Source organism: Ascaphus truei, chromosome 13, assembly GCF_040206685.1.
Source record: "Ascaphus truei isolate aAscTru1 chromosome 13, aAscTru1.hap1, whole genome shotgun sequence".
Classification (NCBI taxonomy): domain Eukaryota; kingdom Metazoa; phylum Chordata; class Amphibia; order Anura; family Ascaphidae; genus Ascaphus; species Ascaphus truei.
Window position 1 is genome coordinate 38975083 of NC_134495.1, and position 17648 is coordinate 38992730.

Consider the following 17648-nt stretch of genomic DNA (forward strand, 5'->3'; position numbering starts at 1 on the left):
GAAGCAATACCAGGGACTCATGTAATTAGAGAAAGCAAGAACCCAAGGGCAGGCAAGATGTTTGGTCATATGGAGAGCCCACGACCACATAAGGACACGATCGGGCAGCAGGAGAGCACAGAGTCTGATAGGATCAGAGAAGGATGGAGTTTGGCAGAGGGGACTGACCCAGTGATAGAAACTACTTGGATCCAGGAAGAGACATGTTTGTGCAGAGGGGGGACTTTGGCCCCCTAAATATATTATAACATGAATGTTTTGTGTCTGTGCTACATTATTTTGTAATATCCACATTCAGAAGTCCTGTGAGGATTACATACACTTTAGTGTAATATCTGTACAGTCCATGATCTTTGTGCTCATATAGGCACAGGGGAGTCAGTGAGTTTGGCACAGACATGTCAGTGATGCAATAGACAGAATCGGTGGGGAGAGCACTGAATAGATTGAGTATAGAGCTGTTAACAAGAGACGTGTCCCTCTTACTGCAAAGCAACCAATCTGCAGGAACATGAGACATATCAACTGTGTCTCTTACTCTGCACATGGATATTTATTACTGTCTCTCTATATATAGGATTATATTGTTGTGAAGAAGCACGGGGAGCATGTCACAGACAGCAGCAGTCCCTGTGTGCCAGAAATATTCTGCAGGACCCAGGCACCCATCATGGAGAATCCAACTAACTGTCTCATACATGAGAGAAACAATGATGAGAAGCTGATGTCTGAGAAGATCCTGGAACACACCAACATCATCACTCACCTGCTGACTGGAGAGGTGAGGGCTGCTGGGCAACGTTAGATATTACCACCTTTCTGTCTTCATTCAGCCTTTTCTTGAGCAAACTCTGTTCTATGTATCTGTATTTTCCTCTCTGCCTTGCTCACCTGTCTTTCTATAAGGAAAAGATTCTTACAGAACCAGTTATTATGTCTGGATACTGAGTGGGGGATCCTCTGTGTTTCAGGTACCTATAAAGTGTGATGATGTTGCTGTGTATTTCTCCATGGAGGAGTGGGAGTATTTAGAAGGACGCAAGGAGCGTTACAAGGACGTGATGATGGAGAATCAGCAGAACCTCAGCTCACTGGGTAAGAGGAGATGTTCTGTTATTCTAATAGAGATGTCAGTCATGTTTGGATCCAGCAAACAGGAGCTCAAGTTACACTTTGTGTTTTTGTTGGGAGGTTTATATCTGGAACAAGAAACAAGTTACAGAGCCGGGCAACCAGAGGCTCATCTCTGTCACTCAGGACGGGATATTTTAGAGATATATTTTTCTCTCAAGGCTCCGTATTCATAATGCTAAGTTACCGAAGCCTTTACAATTGCACACACACACACACACACACTACACACAGTAAAGAGAGACACACACAATACAGATACACACACACACACACACACACACACACTCCACATGATAACAGATTCACATAGGACAGGAAATTAGATACAAATTAGATACACACAGGACAATATAGGAGGAAAGATACACACGGGGGACACACACTTATTAACAGATACACACACAGTTGAGAACCGATACACATAAGACACACATACATACAACACAGGTCCGATACACCGAACAGAAACGCACATTTCTGGAGAACAAATACATACAAGAGAACAGGTACACACAGAATAGATACACAACATAGAAGAACTGGCACACACAGATGAGAACAGATACCCAAACAGGACAGATATACACACACACACAACGGAGGGTATATACAGTGGAGAACACATACACAGACCTAGACCACAGGTCAGATACACACACTTGAACAGATACATCCATGACACACATTCACATGCACGCACAAGAAAATATATACATACACAACCACACATGCGAGAACAGATATAGACAGATACACACAGGACAGAAACACACACTTGGAAGAACAGATACACATAGGACAGACCCCCCCCCCCGCCACACACACACACAGGTGAAAAGACTCATACACAGTAGAAGAGATACACACAAACAGAGACACACAGGAGATGACGTGACAACATATTCCGTAGCGCTGTACAATAAGGTTGGAGGATGAAAATAACAAACATATAAACATACATTGTTACAGTTTGTAAGGAGGACACTGCCCCAAGGAGCTTACAATCTATAAGGGAGGGGCTGACGAAGTCCAGGTCTTTGATGTTGTGTCTCTCTCTTCCTCATGATGTTAACCCTGTCCATGCTGACTTGGCGGACAGGAGCAGATAAGGCGTATTGGAGACCCCCCGTTAGGGGGCCGCTTTAGGCGGGACTCAGGTGTTATATCCAAGAGAGCCTGAGGTAGAGTGAAGGTTCATGCTCCTGGTGCTGCCTCCTGTTGGCTGCTGCTTGGTAATGCAGTTATTCAGAATGAAGGAAACTGCTCAGCCCCCTAACAACTCCGCTGCTCTCTTCCTGCTCCTCGTCCTTTTCATCCTCCCACGGCTCCTGGAGTCGTTCCACATACCAAACACGGGTACCTTTTACCACTGTTGCATGTATGGGAATAAGATGAAAAAGGAGGGATTGAAATTCTATTAATTACCCATTTATGTCTGCAAAACAAAACAAAACAATATCAATATGATTTCCTATCATAGTAGGTTTCTGAAAGGTGTAACTCCAGTGGCATTTACAGCACACACATGCATTGTCAGGGGTTCTCTCACAGTATATATTCTTATCTGATCCCCACCACAAGGAGTCAGGACATCCATTCTGCTTGTTATTTACTCTGGTTCCTGGTATTTGATGTTTGCCCCAGGGTACCATTTCTGAGGGTCAGTTATACATCTGGGACTTTTATTTTTAACTCGGCTATTTTAACCCATTGTGTTCCAGTAAGAACTAGAACCTGCCAGTTATCAAAACCTATTTTGATTGTAAGCTCTTCGGAGCAGGGACCCCTCTTCCTAAATGTTAATTTTTAAATCTTAAGCACTTAATCCCATGATTTTTTTTGTATTATTTGCTATTTATATGATTGTCATGTGTATTACTACTGTGAAGCGCTATGTATATTAATGGTGCTATATAAATACATACATACATACAATCAATAGATTTTAAGAAAATATCTATATAATAAAAAGTGAAGTAAGAGAAATTAAATCCACTGCCATTCTTATAAATCTGTAGCCAAATCTTGTTATAAATAGAATTTTTTTCGAGACGATTATATAGGCTACACGCCAATATCTTTTTTTATAATAATCTATGCAAGATCAACGGAACGGGAGAGGCCTGACAGACATCGCCAACACCACCACGTGCAGTCTTACAATTGCAGAAACACATCAACCATCGCATTGAGTGCACAGCTGGGGTGTAAAACAGTTCTGTGAGAGGGGCCGGTCAGGGGCTGACGAGTCTGGTGTGGCAGGTGGGGAGAAGGCCTACAGAAAGCATTCTGGCCTCTGATACGCTGCTTTCCTGCCGGACCACTGTGCTTCACAGCCCTGCAAGCTACTGTGATCCCTTACTTGTCACCATAAAAAGACGGGCCTGTTGATAATCCCAAGAACGTCTCCCACCAGTATAAAAACTTTCCTACCTGTGGCTGATACGCGGGACCTAAGGCGTGGAGTGAGGTGGCCATTTTCTCCCCATGGATCCGTTGTGAAAGCGCCGGAACGGAGGAGTGCGCTTCCTGGGTGATACGGCCCTCAACTGAGCTGGGAGGAGTTCCATTGGCGATTGGAGGTGTCCCCTGTGGGCAGAGGCGAAGCAGGGGCACCGGCCGGAGCCCGGACACGGTCTGGGTTGGTAGCAGAAGGGACGAGAAATGCTGCGGTGGATTAAAATGGCCGCCGGTGCCGAGCAGGACTGATTCGGCCGGAGGCAGCGGCGGACAGCCAGAGATGCAGACCTGCAGAGGTGAGGGGTTAGTAGGAGATGGGGAGCCACCTGACCTCGCTCTGCTGTGTGGGGTGGCCGCCGGCTGAAGGGTACGCTGTGAGTAGACTCTTGTCAAGGAGGTACAGCCACCTTGTGCAGGTGCTCCAATGTAGCATCGCCGAGGAGCGAGAGCCTGCTGGTCCCCCTGCACAACATAGTAATAACTCGGTAGTCCGGAAGCAGTAGTAGTAATCTCCCAAGCAGATGCACAAGGGTTTACAAAGCAAGACAATGCGTATGTCCACACGGGACGTTCCCATGCCCCAAGATGTGTGTCCCTGAGCAGTTCCAAAACTGTGAATACCATCCAGACACTGCAGCTAAAAAAAGAATAATTCTAGTCGGACTGTCCGCTCATCTTCACATCTCCAACCCCACATAAATTAATAAAAAAATAATACAATCACCCTCCCCCAGATCCCAGTGCACTGCGAGGGGGCTGGAGGAGGTCAGCTTACCCCCCACATAGAATAAGTAAGGTCAAGGAATAGTATAAATAAAAGTTTGGCTTGATCATATCTGGACCCACTTCTGGGCAGCTGCTCAGGCAGCTGGGAATGCTTCCCCCACCAGGCAATATTTCCAACCTAGACAAAATCCCAACTGCAGGGATAGAAGTTCTTGTATTGACATTAATTCATTAAAAAAGTTTCTGACCGGAGGCGTATTCGCAACGGCTAAGGGTATGGAGGGCTAGCTTATGTGCTCCGCTATAACCCCCTATAAAATAAAACATGAAAACACCTCAAAACAGAAGATTCCCCAATCGAATATATAAAGATGACAATGAGGGCACAGAAGAAACGGACATGCCCGAATTTGAAAGATTACTTTAAAAAAAGGGTTTGAAGCGCAAAGATGAAGCGGAGGATCAGGCATATAGCGGGGGATCAGATTCCGAAAACGATTCGTCATGGACCAAAACGTTGACCTGCTATGCCAGATGGTCACTAAAAGTGACATGATGAGATTTATGGGGGACATAAAGGCATTCTTTCACGGAGAAATGAAGGAACTTAGGAAGGACATTGCCAGCATAGGGCAGAGAACAGATACCCTGGGACAAAAGCTGGACACAACTATCAAGGCACTGCAAAAAAATGAGAAACGGACAAATTACCTGTGTGACATAGTCCAAAGATGTTAGGCAGCTTTCTGCCCCGTTTTAGGTCAGAAAGTGCAGAAATAGTTAAAAATGATCCATTCCATTAACTCAGGCGGCTGGATGGAAAATCCAGACCACAGATTACAATGGCTCTAGTTCTCCCTCACCTGCTCTTTTAATCACATGCACAGGTATTTAGAGCAGAGAGATTTGCATTTCAGTCTCTCTCCTTAGAGCCTGGGGGCTGGGTGTGTCGCTGCTCCACTGAACCCAGTTCGGGGTGGACGGCCCCTCCAAGTATCACAGTACCAGAGGATTTGCCTAGACACTTGGGACCGAGTTCCCACCACGAACAGATAAGACAAACAAATCTTTATTGCTGTATCTAAAAGACTATGCTTTATCTGGTGACCCTTAATAAGAGGGCATTGTTTTAAACTGGGGGAACCAGGTTAGTTGGCCCAGCAGCAGTTAGAGACTGATTCTGATGTGTAGTTAGATCCCTGAAAGGGATAGGATTTCTTTATATGATTTGGTTTTTATTTCTTAAGTGACACTGTGTGAAATGCTATAACACTGATATGAGTAAACCGCTGAAGGTTAAATGTCTGAGTGCCTCCTGCCTACACATGTTAAAGCTGTAGTCCCTTATTTGGATGAAAATAAAGCAGGCAGAAGTCTGAGTTAAGCAACGTAATACTTTGCATGATCCTGTTTGTTGTATAATTAACCCTAGAAGACTGTGTCGGGAAGAACCCAGACAGACGTCAGCGCTACAAAAGAGGGGCGTTTGTCACACCTGAAAGAGCAGGTCTACGAGCTGGCGGAAAGGCAGGAAGACTCTGAAAATACGGATAGGAGAAACAATATTCGTATTAGAGGAGTCCGAGAGTCAGTCACAGAGCCAGAAGACTTTGTCTCAAAATGGCTGAACACTATGCTGCCTGAGAAAACCGAGGCAGAGTTGGGCCTAGATCGTTGCCACAGGGCCTTGCAGAGCAAGCCACAGACAGGAGAGCCTCCCCGTGACATAATTCTATGGTTTCACTATTTTAAGACAAAAGATGCCTTATGTAAAATATGAAGGAATAAACTTGCAAATATACCAAGATTTGTCCCCCTTAACACTAGCCAAAAGGCGCAAGCTACTGCCTATTACAAGAAGCCTACGAGAAAATGGAGTGAACGTGTATTCCCTTTTAGACTTCTGGTGATTAAGAATGGAGCTGCTAACACCATGAAGGAGCTAGAGGAAGAAGAAGAATTCCTAAAGAATTTGGGGATAAAAACAAGTACTACCCACAGAGCTAAAGAGGAAGAACCTTCGCCGGAGCCGTCCTGGATTGATGTGAGAGTCTCTGCACGAGTCAGGAAGGCAACGGCGGCTAAGTGAAATCACTTAATCAATCAAGGACTTAAAGGGGTAGGATCCTGAAGGCGGTCACAGCACCAAGTAATTTAAAGACACAACACACAAAGAGATTCTTTATTTCAACACCACAGACACACCCATGGCTCCGGTCCGGGTCTTACGGGTCACGGAGGCTTCATCTGGATGAGAGAGAGAGAGAGCCGTGCTGCGGAATGGGATCAGCTGCCAGATGGCGAAGGAAAGCCCAGAGGATTCGGTGGTCTGCAGGGGCCCAGAAGAAGGACTCACTGCATGGATAATGTTGGTGCGGTCTGTGGGGGAGAGGGGTTTGAAAGGGAGTAGTTCGGCCCAACAGAGCTTGACAGCCCAGGTGGTGAAGGCCATAGGCGCAGGGGGGCAATATCATCCTATCTCCGAAAGGGGGCTCCGGTTTCGACCTCAGAGGAACATCAGCCCCTGGAGAGTTAGGAATGAACAGGAGCGTGAGGGGGGGAGCTGGAAGCAGGGGGAACAGAAGACTTATGGAGGGTTATTCCTGCAACACACATCTCTTGGATTTATTCTGAGGAGCCTTAAAATGCCCACTACATTATTTACCTAACTACTTAGGTAATGCGTAAGGCCTCGGCCATGTTCCTTGCTTGCTGGCGGAAGCGAGCTGACGCACGCTCCCGCTCAGCACTGAGCCCCTACAGCCGCAATTAGAGCGGCTTTAGTAGGGGCTCACCTGCGCTTCCGCGCGCTTGCGGAAGCGCAGGTCTTAGGGGAATTTAAAATTCCTCCGCTTGCCGGCGAGACAGGCCGGTCACGTGAGCGGTTCGCCCAATGAGGGCGAACCAGCTCCGTGACGTCACTGGCCAGTGACGCGCCCGCCCCCGGACCGCCCCCTGACGGCCTGCTGAGAGCGCTTGCGGTAAGCAACCGCAAGGCCAGGGAAAGCACCCGCTTTCCCTGAGCCTCAGCGTGCCAGCGGTAAGCGTGTCCGAGGCCTAAAGCATGGCCACTGAGCACTCCAAATTCAGAACACTAGAAATCAACACAAAGGGAATTGTTGGGAATGACAGTGGAACTGGGAGACAGCAGTGTGTTATCACCCTAGTCTAATGTTTTACTGAATTGCATGGAATGTTCATTTAATAAATATCCACTGTGCCTCATGCTGTTCTATTATCTCGGCTGTGGGTGATGTCTCAGGAATCCACTAAAGAACACTAAATCTGTGAAGTGCTGAAGGAAATAGGCATTTAGAGTGCAGCACGGAAGGACCTACCCCAAGGTCTAGTTTAGCTTAGCAAGAATAGGTGGTTAAGTGTTTGAGTTAAGTCATATATAAAAATTATATAAATAAAGAAGAGCGGTAAAGGAAAGCACGTTCTGTTTAATAAAAGCAGGTTTTTGGTGAGCACACAGAGAAATGGAAACAAGAAGAGAGAGGGATAGTATGGTAGGCCCTAGACACACAGGCTATCCAGGCTAGGGTAGTGATTGTATAGACTAAGGAAGGAACAGTTAGCTCTGAAAATGAGGTAAGGGATAAATCAGAACTGATAAAGCTGCTCTGGTAGATTAACAAAACCACACTTAAGATATTTGTATTTTGCATAACTGCTAATCTGTATAACAACAAACTATTAAGAGTCACACATACTACCCAGGAGACATTGCTTCAATGTGTGCATTTTAGTTTATATGAAATTGAGGGTCCCCCTAGGTGATTTTATTATGTTGCTGGTTAGTCAAGTTCTTGTATTCTATGTATTCAAAGTTATAGGTGTTGTGGGGGGAAGAGAGGAGTGGGTGCCCCAGCTGTTCACATGCTTCCTCATGAGTGTCATGCGAGGAACCCAAGACACCAACCATGTCCCTTGGGTCCCCGGAGGTTTACCCACCCGAGGACACGGAAATAGCGCCCATGCTTTTCCGAGGGGTGTCATACCCAAGGGCATCAGTGTCAGTGTCTAATCCAACCATGACTGGCTCAGCTCAGGTTTCTGGTTCAGTTTTTTTCCCCCCAAAGTTTAGTCTACCTCCCCGCCTACCTCAAAGCTCAGGTCCTCCGAAGTACCTGATGTATCTCTAAGTGAATGGGTGAGTCTCCTGTGGGTTCATATAAGGTGGGCTGCTACATTATGGGAAATTATTTTATGCAGGATTTCGGTAACCATTTCATCGCATAATGTGAAAGGTTTTAATAACCCGGTAAGAGGTGGGTACCCCTGATGGACTATAAATGTAAAAATGTAGATATTATTCTGTTACAGGAGACGCATTTCAGCGCAAAAAGTTTCCCTAAATATACAGATAAGCATTTTCGCCAATGTTTCTTTGCCTCAGCTAAGGTCAAAAAAAGAGGAGTAGCCATCCTATTCCATAATAGGTTTTCATTTGTGGTGGAACTGGCCAAAAAAGATAAAGAAGGCAGATTTCTGATCTTGATTGGCACTATACAGGGTCAATATCTATCGATCGCAAACGTATATGCCCTGTGTGAGCATGAACCTGTGTTCTTCTCATCGTTCTTCAATACATTAAGCAAGGTATCTAAGCGTCACGTGATTCTTGCAGGGGACTTTAATACAGTGATTGATCCTGCTCTAGACAAGTCAGCCCAACCTAAGCCCCTGAAGAAAAAGAAAGGTACGGCGGCTCTCCTTAAAGGGTTCAAATAAGATGTCGGACATCTGGAGAGAGTTGCACCCCAATGAATAATGTTACACGTTTTTTTTCCTCATCCCCACTCACGTTATAGTAGAATAGATTACTTCTTTATATAAAACAGATTGGTTACAAAGATCTCTACAAGAATCCATGATATCTCATGGTCAGATCATGCACTTCTAGAACTACGGTGTACTCAATTGAACCTAGACAAACCTGGAGCAAACTGGAAATTGAATGGATCCATTATTAAAGTCCTGCAGATAACTCAAACAATTAACAATGAGATTCTTTAGCAATTCTTTAGTATTAATCAGGGCAGTGTAGATTCCCAAACCACAATATGGGAAGCCCATAAGGCAACACTTAGAGGTTCCCTTATTGGCATTGCTAGCAGGAAGAAAGAAAGCAAAAGAAGCAAAAATTGTTCAACTGCAAGCAAAACTGGCAGCAATTTCTGACCTTCACAAAAGTAATGGTGGAACAGACACGTTAAAAAAGCTAAAGGATATTTGAATAGCGAATACTATGCTCCTAACCTCCCAGGCTGAGAATGCCTTGAGTTGGTCAAAGAGGACATTTTTTGAAAAAGCAAACAAGCCAGATACACTTATAGCTAACAAAATTAGAAATATGCAACTAAGTTACAATATACAAGCTATTTGTAAGGAAACGGGGGACACGGCACCCGCAGCGTGTGTCCCCCTACCTGGACGGAATCCCGCAGCTGCCGCCCCCGCATGTGTCCATCGGGTATCCGCTCCCGACTGCTGCATACAGCCATTCTCTCCCTCTTTGGCAGGACATGCTACCATGCATGCAGGGCTTACAGCGCACGTGCACACCCAGCCTCCTATCTCCCAGCCCCACACGGGTGGCCCCGCCCCCCCCCTATTACGAAACACCAGGCCTTCCATTCCAGGCACTCACTTGGCGTCCACCTCCTCCCTGCCCTTGAACCTATCCCTGCTTCAGCCTGGACACACCTCCGCTCCGCCTCTGCACTCTATTGGTCAGCCGCACTTTATTACCCCAGTCCTTCCTCGCACTGCATAGCTTCTTCTAGCCTTGCGCTGTTCGGAGTTCTTTGCCTGGCTTTCCTCTCTGTTTCAATTCGTGTCTCTGATCCTGCTCGTCTGCGTACCCCCTCTGGATTTGGACCCCGGCTTCCCTCTGACTACGTGTACCTCTCTGACCCCTGGACTTGGCTACGGACTACGACCTTGCTGCTCTCTCCTTCCTTTGACCCACGGCTTACGGACTCACTATTCGGATCTCTGGCGCCCAGGACTCGGCAAGTATCTAACCATCCTTCTCTCACCAGACCCGGCAAGGCTCCCTACCACACTCCGGGCACACCCTCACTGCTCTGAGTGTGGGGTATACTCCCTTCCCATCTCAGTATTGGGGACTGGTCTGGTCTGCGGGCAGCACAGCGTTACACTATTAGACTTCCATCAGGAATTGTAACATCTAACCCTAAATTAATTGTAGAAGAATTTAAGAAATACTATGAGAATCTTTATAACGGAGAAAAGGTTAAGCCTAATGCAAACACGAGTCAGGCCTTAAGGGATTTTCTGACAGACTCGGACTTACTTAGCCTGAGCAGGGAGGACAATGAAGGTTTAACAAGGGATTTCGTGATAGAAGAATTAATGCAGGTAATTAAACAACTAAAACCATCTAAAGCACCGGGCCCCGATGGGTTCTCCAATTTATATTATAAAAAAAATTGATAAATCTTTATATAAAGTGAACATTCCCAAATTGCTTCAGACTCTAAAGGAAGACATTCAAATCTGGTCCACATATGACATATCGTGGATTGGTAGAATTCATTGCATAAAAATGAATCTGCTCCCTCGGATTCTGTATCTTTTTCAAACTGTGCCAGTAGTACGTAGAGATTTCCTTTCCCTCCAATCTTTTTAATATCTAAATTCATATGGAACTACAAAAGACCGAAGGTAAAGAAGGGGATCCTAGGTTGACTGACACTGGTGGATGGCTTAGCAGTACCTTGCTTGTTGTCCTATTACAAAGTGGCCAATTATGTCAAATTGCTCAATGGCATATAGACCCTAATTTGAAAAGATGGGTAGAAGTGGAAAAAGAATCCTGCTTTCCGCTAGAATTACACAATCTAATTTGGTTACCAAAAGTGAAAGTCAAAATTGACTGTAAACCGCTTTCCTCAATGACCAAATTCCTTATCAATCTGGGAGGCCGCAAAATTCAGAGGTGCCTTAACCACTAAAACATCATTGATGGCCCCCCTATTGGACAATGCGGACCTGGCTCCAGGGATGGATAGTAAAGATTTTACAATTTGGAAGCAGCAAGGCATTACGAGATTTGAAAGATCTGCAGGGTAGAAATAACATTAAAACATTTGAACAAATTAGGTCAGAAAAGGACATACCCCATTCTGAATTCTTTAGATACCTCCAGATAAGAGCATTTTATAACAAATTTTGATCCCGGCCCCATCAACACATTTTGAAAAGATCTATATTTCAGAAAGAGACACTAGCGGACTTACATCTCAAATGTGTAAGGAAGTGACCTGTTCTAGACCTGAGTACTCCCGAAAAATGAAGTACAGCTTAACCCCGTTATAGCGCGATCCTCGGGGGCCACCCGCGACCATCGCGTTATAAACGGGGTTGCGGAAAAAAAATGGCCGGTACCGCGTCCGCCGGAGGGGGAAAGCTGAGAACTCTCCTAGCGTTTCCAGGCCCGGTGGGGCAGCGGCAACAGCACGCAGCTCTTACCCGGCATCTTGCAGCTCTTCTCCCTGTCTCTGCTTCCGTCTTGTGAGAGCAAGCTCCCTTAAAGAGACAGTGTGTGTGTATGTGTGTGTGTATATTTGACTGTGAAGGTGTGTGCTGTGAGTGTGTGCGGTGTACTGTGAGTGTGTGCAGTGTGCTGTGTGCTGTGAGTGTGTGTGCTGTGAGTGTGTGCATTGTGCTGTGAGTGTGTGCAGTGTGCTGTGAGTGTATGCAGTGTGCTGTGCAGTGTGCTGTGAGTGTATGCAGTGTGCTGTGAGTTTGTGCAGTGTGCTGTGAGTGTGTGCAGTGTGCTGTGAGTGTATGCAGTGTGTGCAAAAAAAACACGCTCAAACCGCGTTATATGCGGATCTGCGTTATAGCGGATCGCGCTATAACGGGGTTGAGCTGTATATGTCTCAGTGGGAAGCAGACATAGGGGAATTATGGAGGAAGAAGAGTGGGATGAGATTTTTGTTTCGGTAGCCAAAATCTCAATCTGCACGACGTTAAGGGAGAGCGCATATAAGGTAATGATGAGGTGGTATCTCACCTCACTAAAATTATCACAATTTGTTGCAGGTTACTCCCCATTGTTTAGGGCACAATGTGGAGAGATAGCAGACATGTTACATATGCTGTGGTCCTGCTCTCAGATTGCCCCACTTTGGGGAAAAATCTGAGATTGGCTACAGAGGATTTTGGGCCTCACCATTCCATTAGACCCTGAATGTTTCTATTAAATAGAAAACTCCCAGGCATTTCCAGGTCTGAAAGTAAATTAATTGCACATTTTGCAACAGCAACAAGGTGCGAGATCGCAGCATTATGGAAACAGTTGGAGATTCCAAACATTCCCAAGATTCGGAACAGAATTTGGTTTGTCTGCCAGATGGAAAAGTTGACGACTCTGGCACTACAGTTCTTAAAGTGTGGCTACCATGGCTAGCCCATCCGGATATGCCTGGGGTGAGTATAGCTACAATTAGCTTTAATAGGACAAATTATGTTCTCCCTTCATGGAGGTGAAGATGATGTGTGATATATGTTAGTAAGTCAATATGAGATTATGTTGGTCAAGTAAACAGAGGTTAGGAAAGAGCCCATACTGGGGACAAGATCCTGGGCATACCTGAAGATGATCTAGCTTGTTCTAGAAGATACTATACATGTTTCCACCACCCCCTCATTAAGTATTTTTTGCTTTTCTTTAAGTGAAGATGTTGAAAAAAGCATACGTAAATATTGTGATTTTTGTATGTTGTGCCAAAAAAGCAATAACATTTTGAATTATATAAAAAAAAAAAAGGAACGTAACCCGTTACTTATTTAGCTTACTGTATAGTCCAAATGCAATTTGGGACGTTTTTTTTTTTTTTGTTTTTTTCAAACAATTTTTATTTGTTTTTTGAATAACATAAAAATAGGGAGTTGGTACAGAAAAAAAAGGGGAAATGGTGGGGGGTACGAAAAAAAAACCCAACATAATCAAACCAACAATATACTTGACAAAATAGTAACTTTATCAATACTAATTGTAAGGAAAAAATGAGAGATATGGGTAGGAGATGAGGAAAGGGGGAGGAGGCAAGAGATACTAGTGGTAATAACCTTAATAATTTTCCTAAATCTTTGTTTTTTTTGGTAAAGTTTGGTTTACCACGTTTGAACAATTTATCCATTAAACAAACAAGTTTTTAATGATTAATTTTAGTATCTTCCTAAGTTTGTAAATCTTGTATTGATGCTATATCTTCTGGAAACCCATTCAACCAGGGATTCCAGATTTGTTCAAATCTCTCCATAGTGTTATTCATAAATGCCGTCAGTTTTCCATTTCTAAAACATGTTGCACCTTTTCCTGAAAAACTTGATAGGATGGTATATTTGTTTGCTTCCATTGAAGTGCTATTGTACATCTAGCTGCTGTCAACAGATGTGCAATTGATTTATTTGCATCATACGACACATTGAGCACAGGTTTCCCCAGAATCAATGTTACAGAGTCCATTGGTATAGTTACATCATATACCCCAGTGATCTCTCTCTTGATTTTTCTCCAGAAGGGAACAACCTTTGGACAAGTTTGGGACGTGTTTTATACTAATTGAAATGTTCAACTAGTAATGTAATTATGTTTAACATTATGTTTAAATCAGAGCAGGCTGTAATTTCTCTCCAGAATGACTTGGATAGACTGGAAACTTGGGCAGATTAATGGCAGATAAGGTTCAATACAGGTAAATGTAAGGTTACGCATTTGGGAAACAAGAATAAACAGGCAATTTACAAATTAAATGCAGATAAATTGGGGGAATCTTGATGGAGAAGGATTTAGGAGTGCTTGTAGACAGCAGGCTTAGCAATAGTGCCCAAAGTCATGCAGTAGCTACAAAGGCAAACAAGATCTTATCTTCCATTAAACAGGAAGGGAAGTAAACATAATGATGCCTCTTTATAAAGCTTTAGTAAGACCAAAGCTTGAAAATGGAGTATAATTTTGGGCACCACTCCATAGAAAAGACATTACGGAACTGAAAAAAAGAGCCAACAAATTAATAAAGGAGCTTTTTGAGGAGAGGCTAGCTAAATTAGATTTGTTTACATTCGAAAAGAGGTGTCTAAGAGGGGATATGAAATAAAACTTTATTTTTATTTTTTAAAGATATCTATTGTATCTGCCATACGTTTCTCCACGGGTAATGAATTCCACAATGTAATCTGTGTCGTTTGCACAGCCCTAGGGATGAATAGTTCTTTTGGAAGCCCCTTTGTATTGTCCTCATATATATATATATATACAAATATATTTGAGGACCATACAAAGGGGCTTCCAAAAGAACTATTCATCCCTAGGGCTGTGCAAACGACACAGATTACATTGTGGAATTCATTACCCGTGGAGAAACGTATGGCAGATACAATAGATATCTTTAAAAAATTTAAAAAAAAGTTTGACATATTTTTAGAAAAGAAAGATATACAGGGAAATACCAAATAATTATGGGATAGATGTTGATCCAGGGAGTAATCTGATTGACAATTCTTTGAGTCAGGAAGGAATTTATTTGTCCCCTTTTGAGATCATTAGATGATATTTCACTGGGATTTTTGAAGTGAAACTTCTTTAGTGGCACCTCATTCGAACTGGGGCAAAAATGGATTGTGGAGACAGAAATGAAACGGATGTGACGTCAGTGCTGGCAGTTGAGGCCGGGCTGTGTTCTAGCCCGACCCCAACACTGACATCACACCCGCTCCACAAATCAGATGCGGCGGCGATAGCCGCCGGCGGCGCTCCTAATGGCCACCGCACCCCCCACACAGCCGCTGACATGCGACGGCGGCGGCGATAGCCGCCGGCGCCGCTCATAACGGCCGCTGTTCCCCGCCCGCTGCCTACTGCCGTGCCGCGCATGCGCGATGGCGCCAGTAACTCCAATCACCACGGGAGTGGGGAGGGGGTGGCGTGCAGCCGCTATCTACCCCCGGCGGGTGCAGGCCCAGCAGCACACTGACCTGGTGCTCCCCCGCTGCGCCGGCAAGCTCACGGCCGCTGTTCTCGGCCTGCTGCCCTGCCGCGCATTACTAATGGTGAGGTGGCGGGGGCTGCGCATGCGCAGAAGCGGCTGGCAGCGGCGCCGTTCCCCCACACGCCCGCGACGCGCATGCGCAGTAATGATGCAGCACGGTAGTTATGGCAACGCTCAAGACGCCACGGCTCTCATAGGGACACTGCAGCCCACACTGTTCCCCGGGGCCCTATGCAGGCCCTGATCTCCCACGGCCTCTCCTCCCGGTGCATGTCCGTGTCCCTGCAGGCCTCCCCCGTACGCTGCCTGTGGGATGAGCCGCTGCGGGTCAGTCTCAGGCCTGAGCTCCGGGCAGGAGGTGACTGCGACTGGTGAAGGCGGGGAGACCTTCACCTCCCTGGGCCGGTACCGGGCGGGGAGCTGGAGCTGAGCCGTTCCCCGGCCCTGCAGGGTGGCAGCTTCTGTGGGGTAGAGCCAGAGGGGCACCTGTGGTTCCTGCACCCGTGGACTCCCTTCAGGAGGCTGCTCCGGAGGATTGTGCAGACCCCCCTCCGCCTGGAACTCGCTCTGTACCAGTCCCATGAGCCGTCCGGCCGCCTGCTGGCCACGGCCGCCCAGGCGAGGAGCTTCATGCGGGAGGAGGTGACACGGAGCCCGGTGCGGGAGGGAAGGGTCCGGGGCATCCTCTTCCTGCAGCCCGGTGAGTGCGTGCCCGGACTGGGGAGATGGGGTGTATCATTAGGGGGAGGGCGGGGGGTATTGGTGTGGCTATATCATTTGGAGTGGGGGACAGGGGTTATTCGGGTGTATCATTAGGAGGAGAGCAGAGGGTATTGGGGTTGGGATTCATGGAGCTGTATTGGGGGTGAATAGGTTAGGGGGATATGTGAGATGCAGGGGGGCTGCGCATACGTCGCGCTCGCATGCGCATGGTCACACGCACGCACACGGTCACACGCACACACGCACACAGTCACGCACAGTCACACGCACACACACACAGTCACACGCATGCACACACACAGTCGCACGCACGCACACAGTCACACGCACGCACACAGTCACACGCACGCACACAGTCACACGCACGCACACAGTCACACGCACGCACACAGTCACACGAACGCATGCACACAGTCGCACGCACGCACACAGTCACACGCGGCACACACAGTCACACGCACGCACACAGTCAAGCGCACGCACGCACAGTCACACACGCACACACAGTCACACACGCACACACACACGCACGCACGCACACAGTCACACGCACGCACACAGTCACACGCACGCACACAGTCACACGCACGCACACAGTCACACGAACGCATGCACACAGTCACGCGCACATGCACAGTCACGCGCACATGCACAGTCACACGAACGCATGCACACAGTCGCACGCACGCACACAGTCACACGCTGCACACACAGTCACACGCACGCACACAGTCAAGCGCACGCACGCACAGTCACACACGCACACACACACAGTCACACACGCACACACACACGCACGCACGCACGCACGCACACAGTCACACGCACGCACACAGTCACACGCACGCACACAGTCACACGCACGCACACAGTCACACGAACGCATGCACACAGTCACGCGCACATGCACAGTCACGCGCACGTGCACAGTCACGCGCACGTGCACAGTCACGCGCACGTGCACAGTCACGCGCACAGTCACGCGCACGTGCACAGTCACGCGCACGTGCACAGTCACGCGCACGTGCACAGTCACGCGCACGTGCACAGTCACGCGCACGTGCACAGTCACGCGCACGTGCACAGTCACGCGCACGTGCACAGTCACGCGCACGTGCACAGTCACGCGCACGTGCACAGTCACGCGCACGTGCACAGTCACGCGCACATGCACAGTCACGCGCACATGCACAGTCACGCGCACATGCACAGTCACGCGCACATGCACAGTCACGCGCACATGCACAGTCACGCGCACATGCACAGTCACGCGCACATGCACAGTCACGCGCACATGCACAGTCACGCGCACATGCACAGTCACGCGCACATGCACAGTCACGCGCACATGCACAGTCACGCGCACATGCACAGTCACGCGCACATGCACATGCACAGTCACATGCACAGTCACGCGCACATGCACATGCACAGTCACGCGCACATGCACATGCACAGTCACGCGCACATGCACATGCACAGTCACGCGCACATGCACATGCACAGTCACGCGCACATGCACATGCACAGTCAGTCACGCGCACATGCACATGCACAGTCACGCGCACATGCACA

General features: G+C 47.0%; 1 protein-coding gene across 3 annotated transcripts in view; it reads left to right on the plus strand.

Moving 5' to 3' along the window:
- The window catches only part of LOC142465247 (uncharacterized), a 72653-nt gene that overhangs the window by 44877 nt on the left and 10128 nt on the right, over nucleotides 1-17648 (plus strand). For 2 of the 3 annotated variants that reach the window (XM_075569246.1, XM_075569245.1), the window contains 2 exons: nucleotides 578-781; nucleotides 972-1095. In XM_075569246.1, the coding sequence (XP_075425361.1) occupies nucleotides 578-781; nucleotides 972-1095 (328 nt within the window). Of the gene's footprint in view, nucleotides 1-577; nucleotides 782-971; nucleotides 1096-12626; nucleotides 12787-17648 lie in introns of those variants that run through there. The other variant, XM_075569247.1, reaches the window with a different exon arrangement.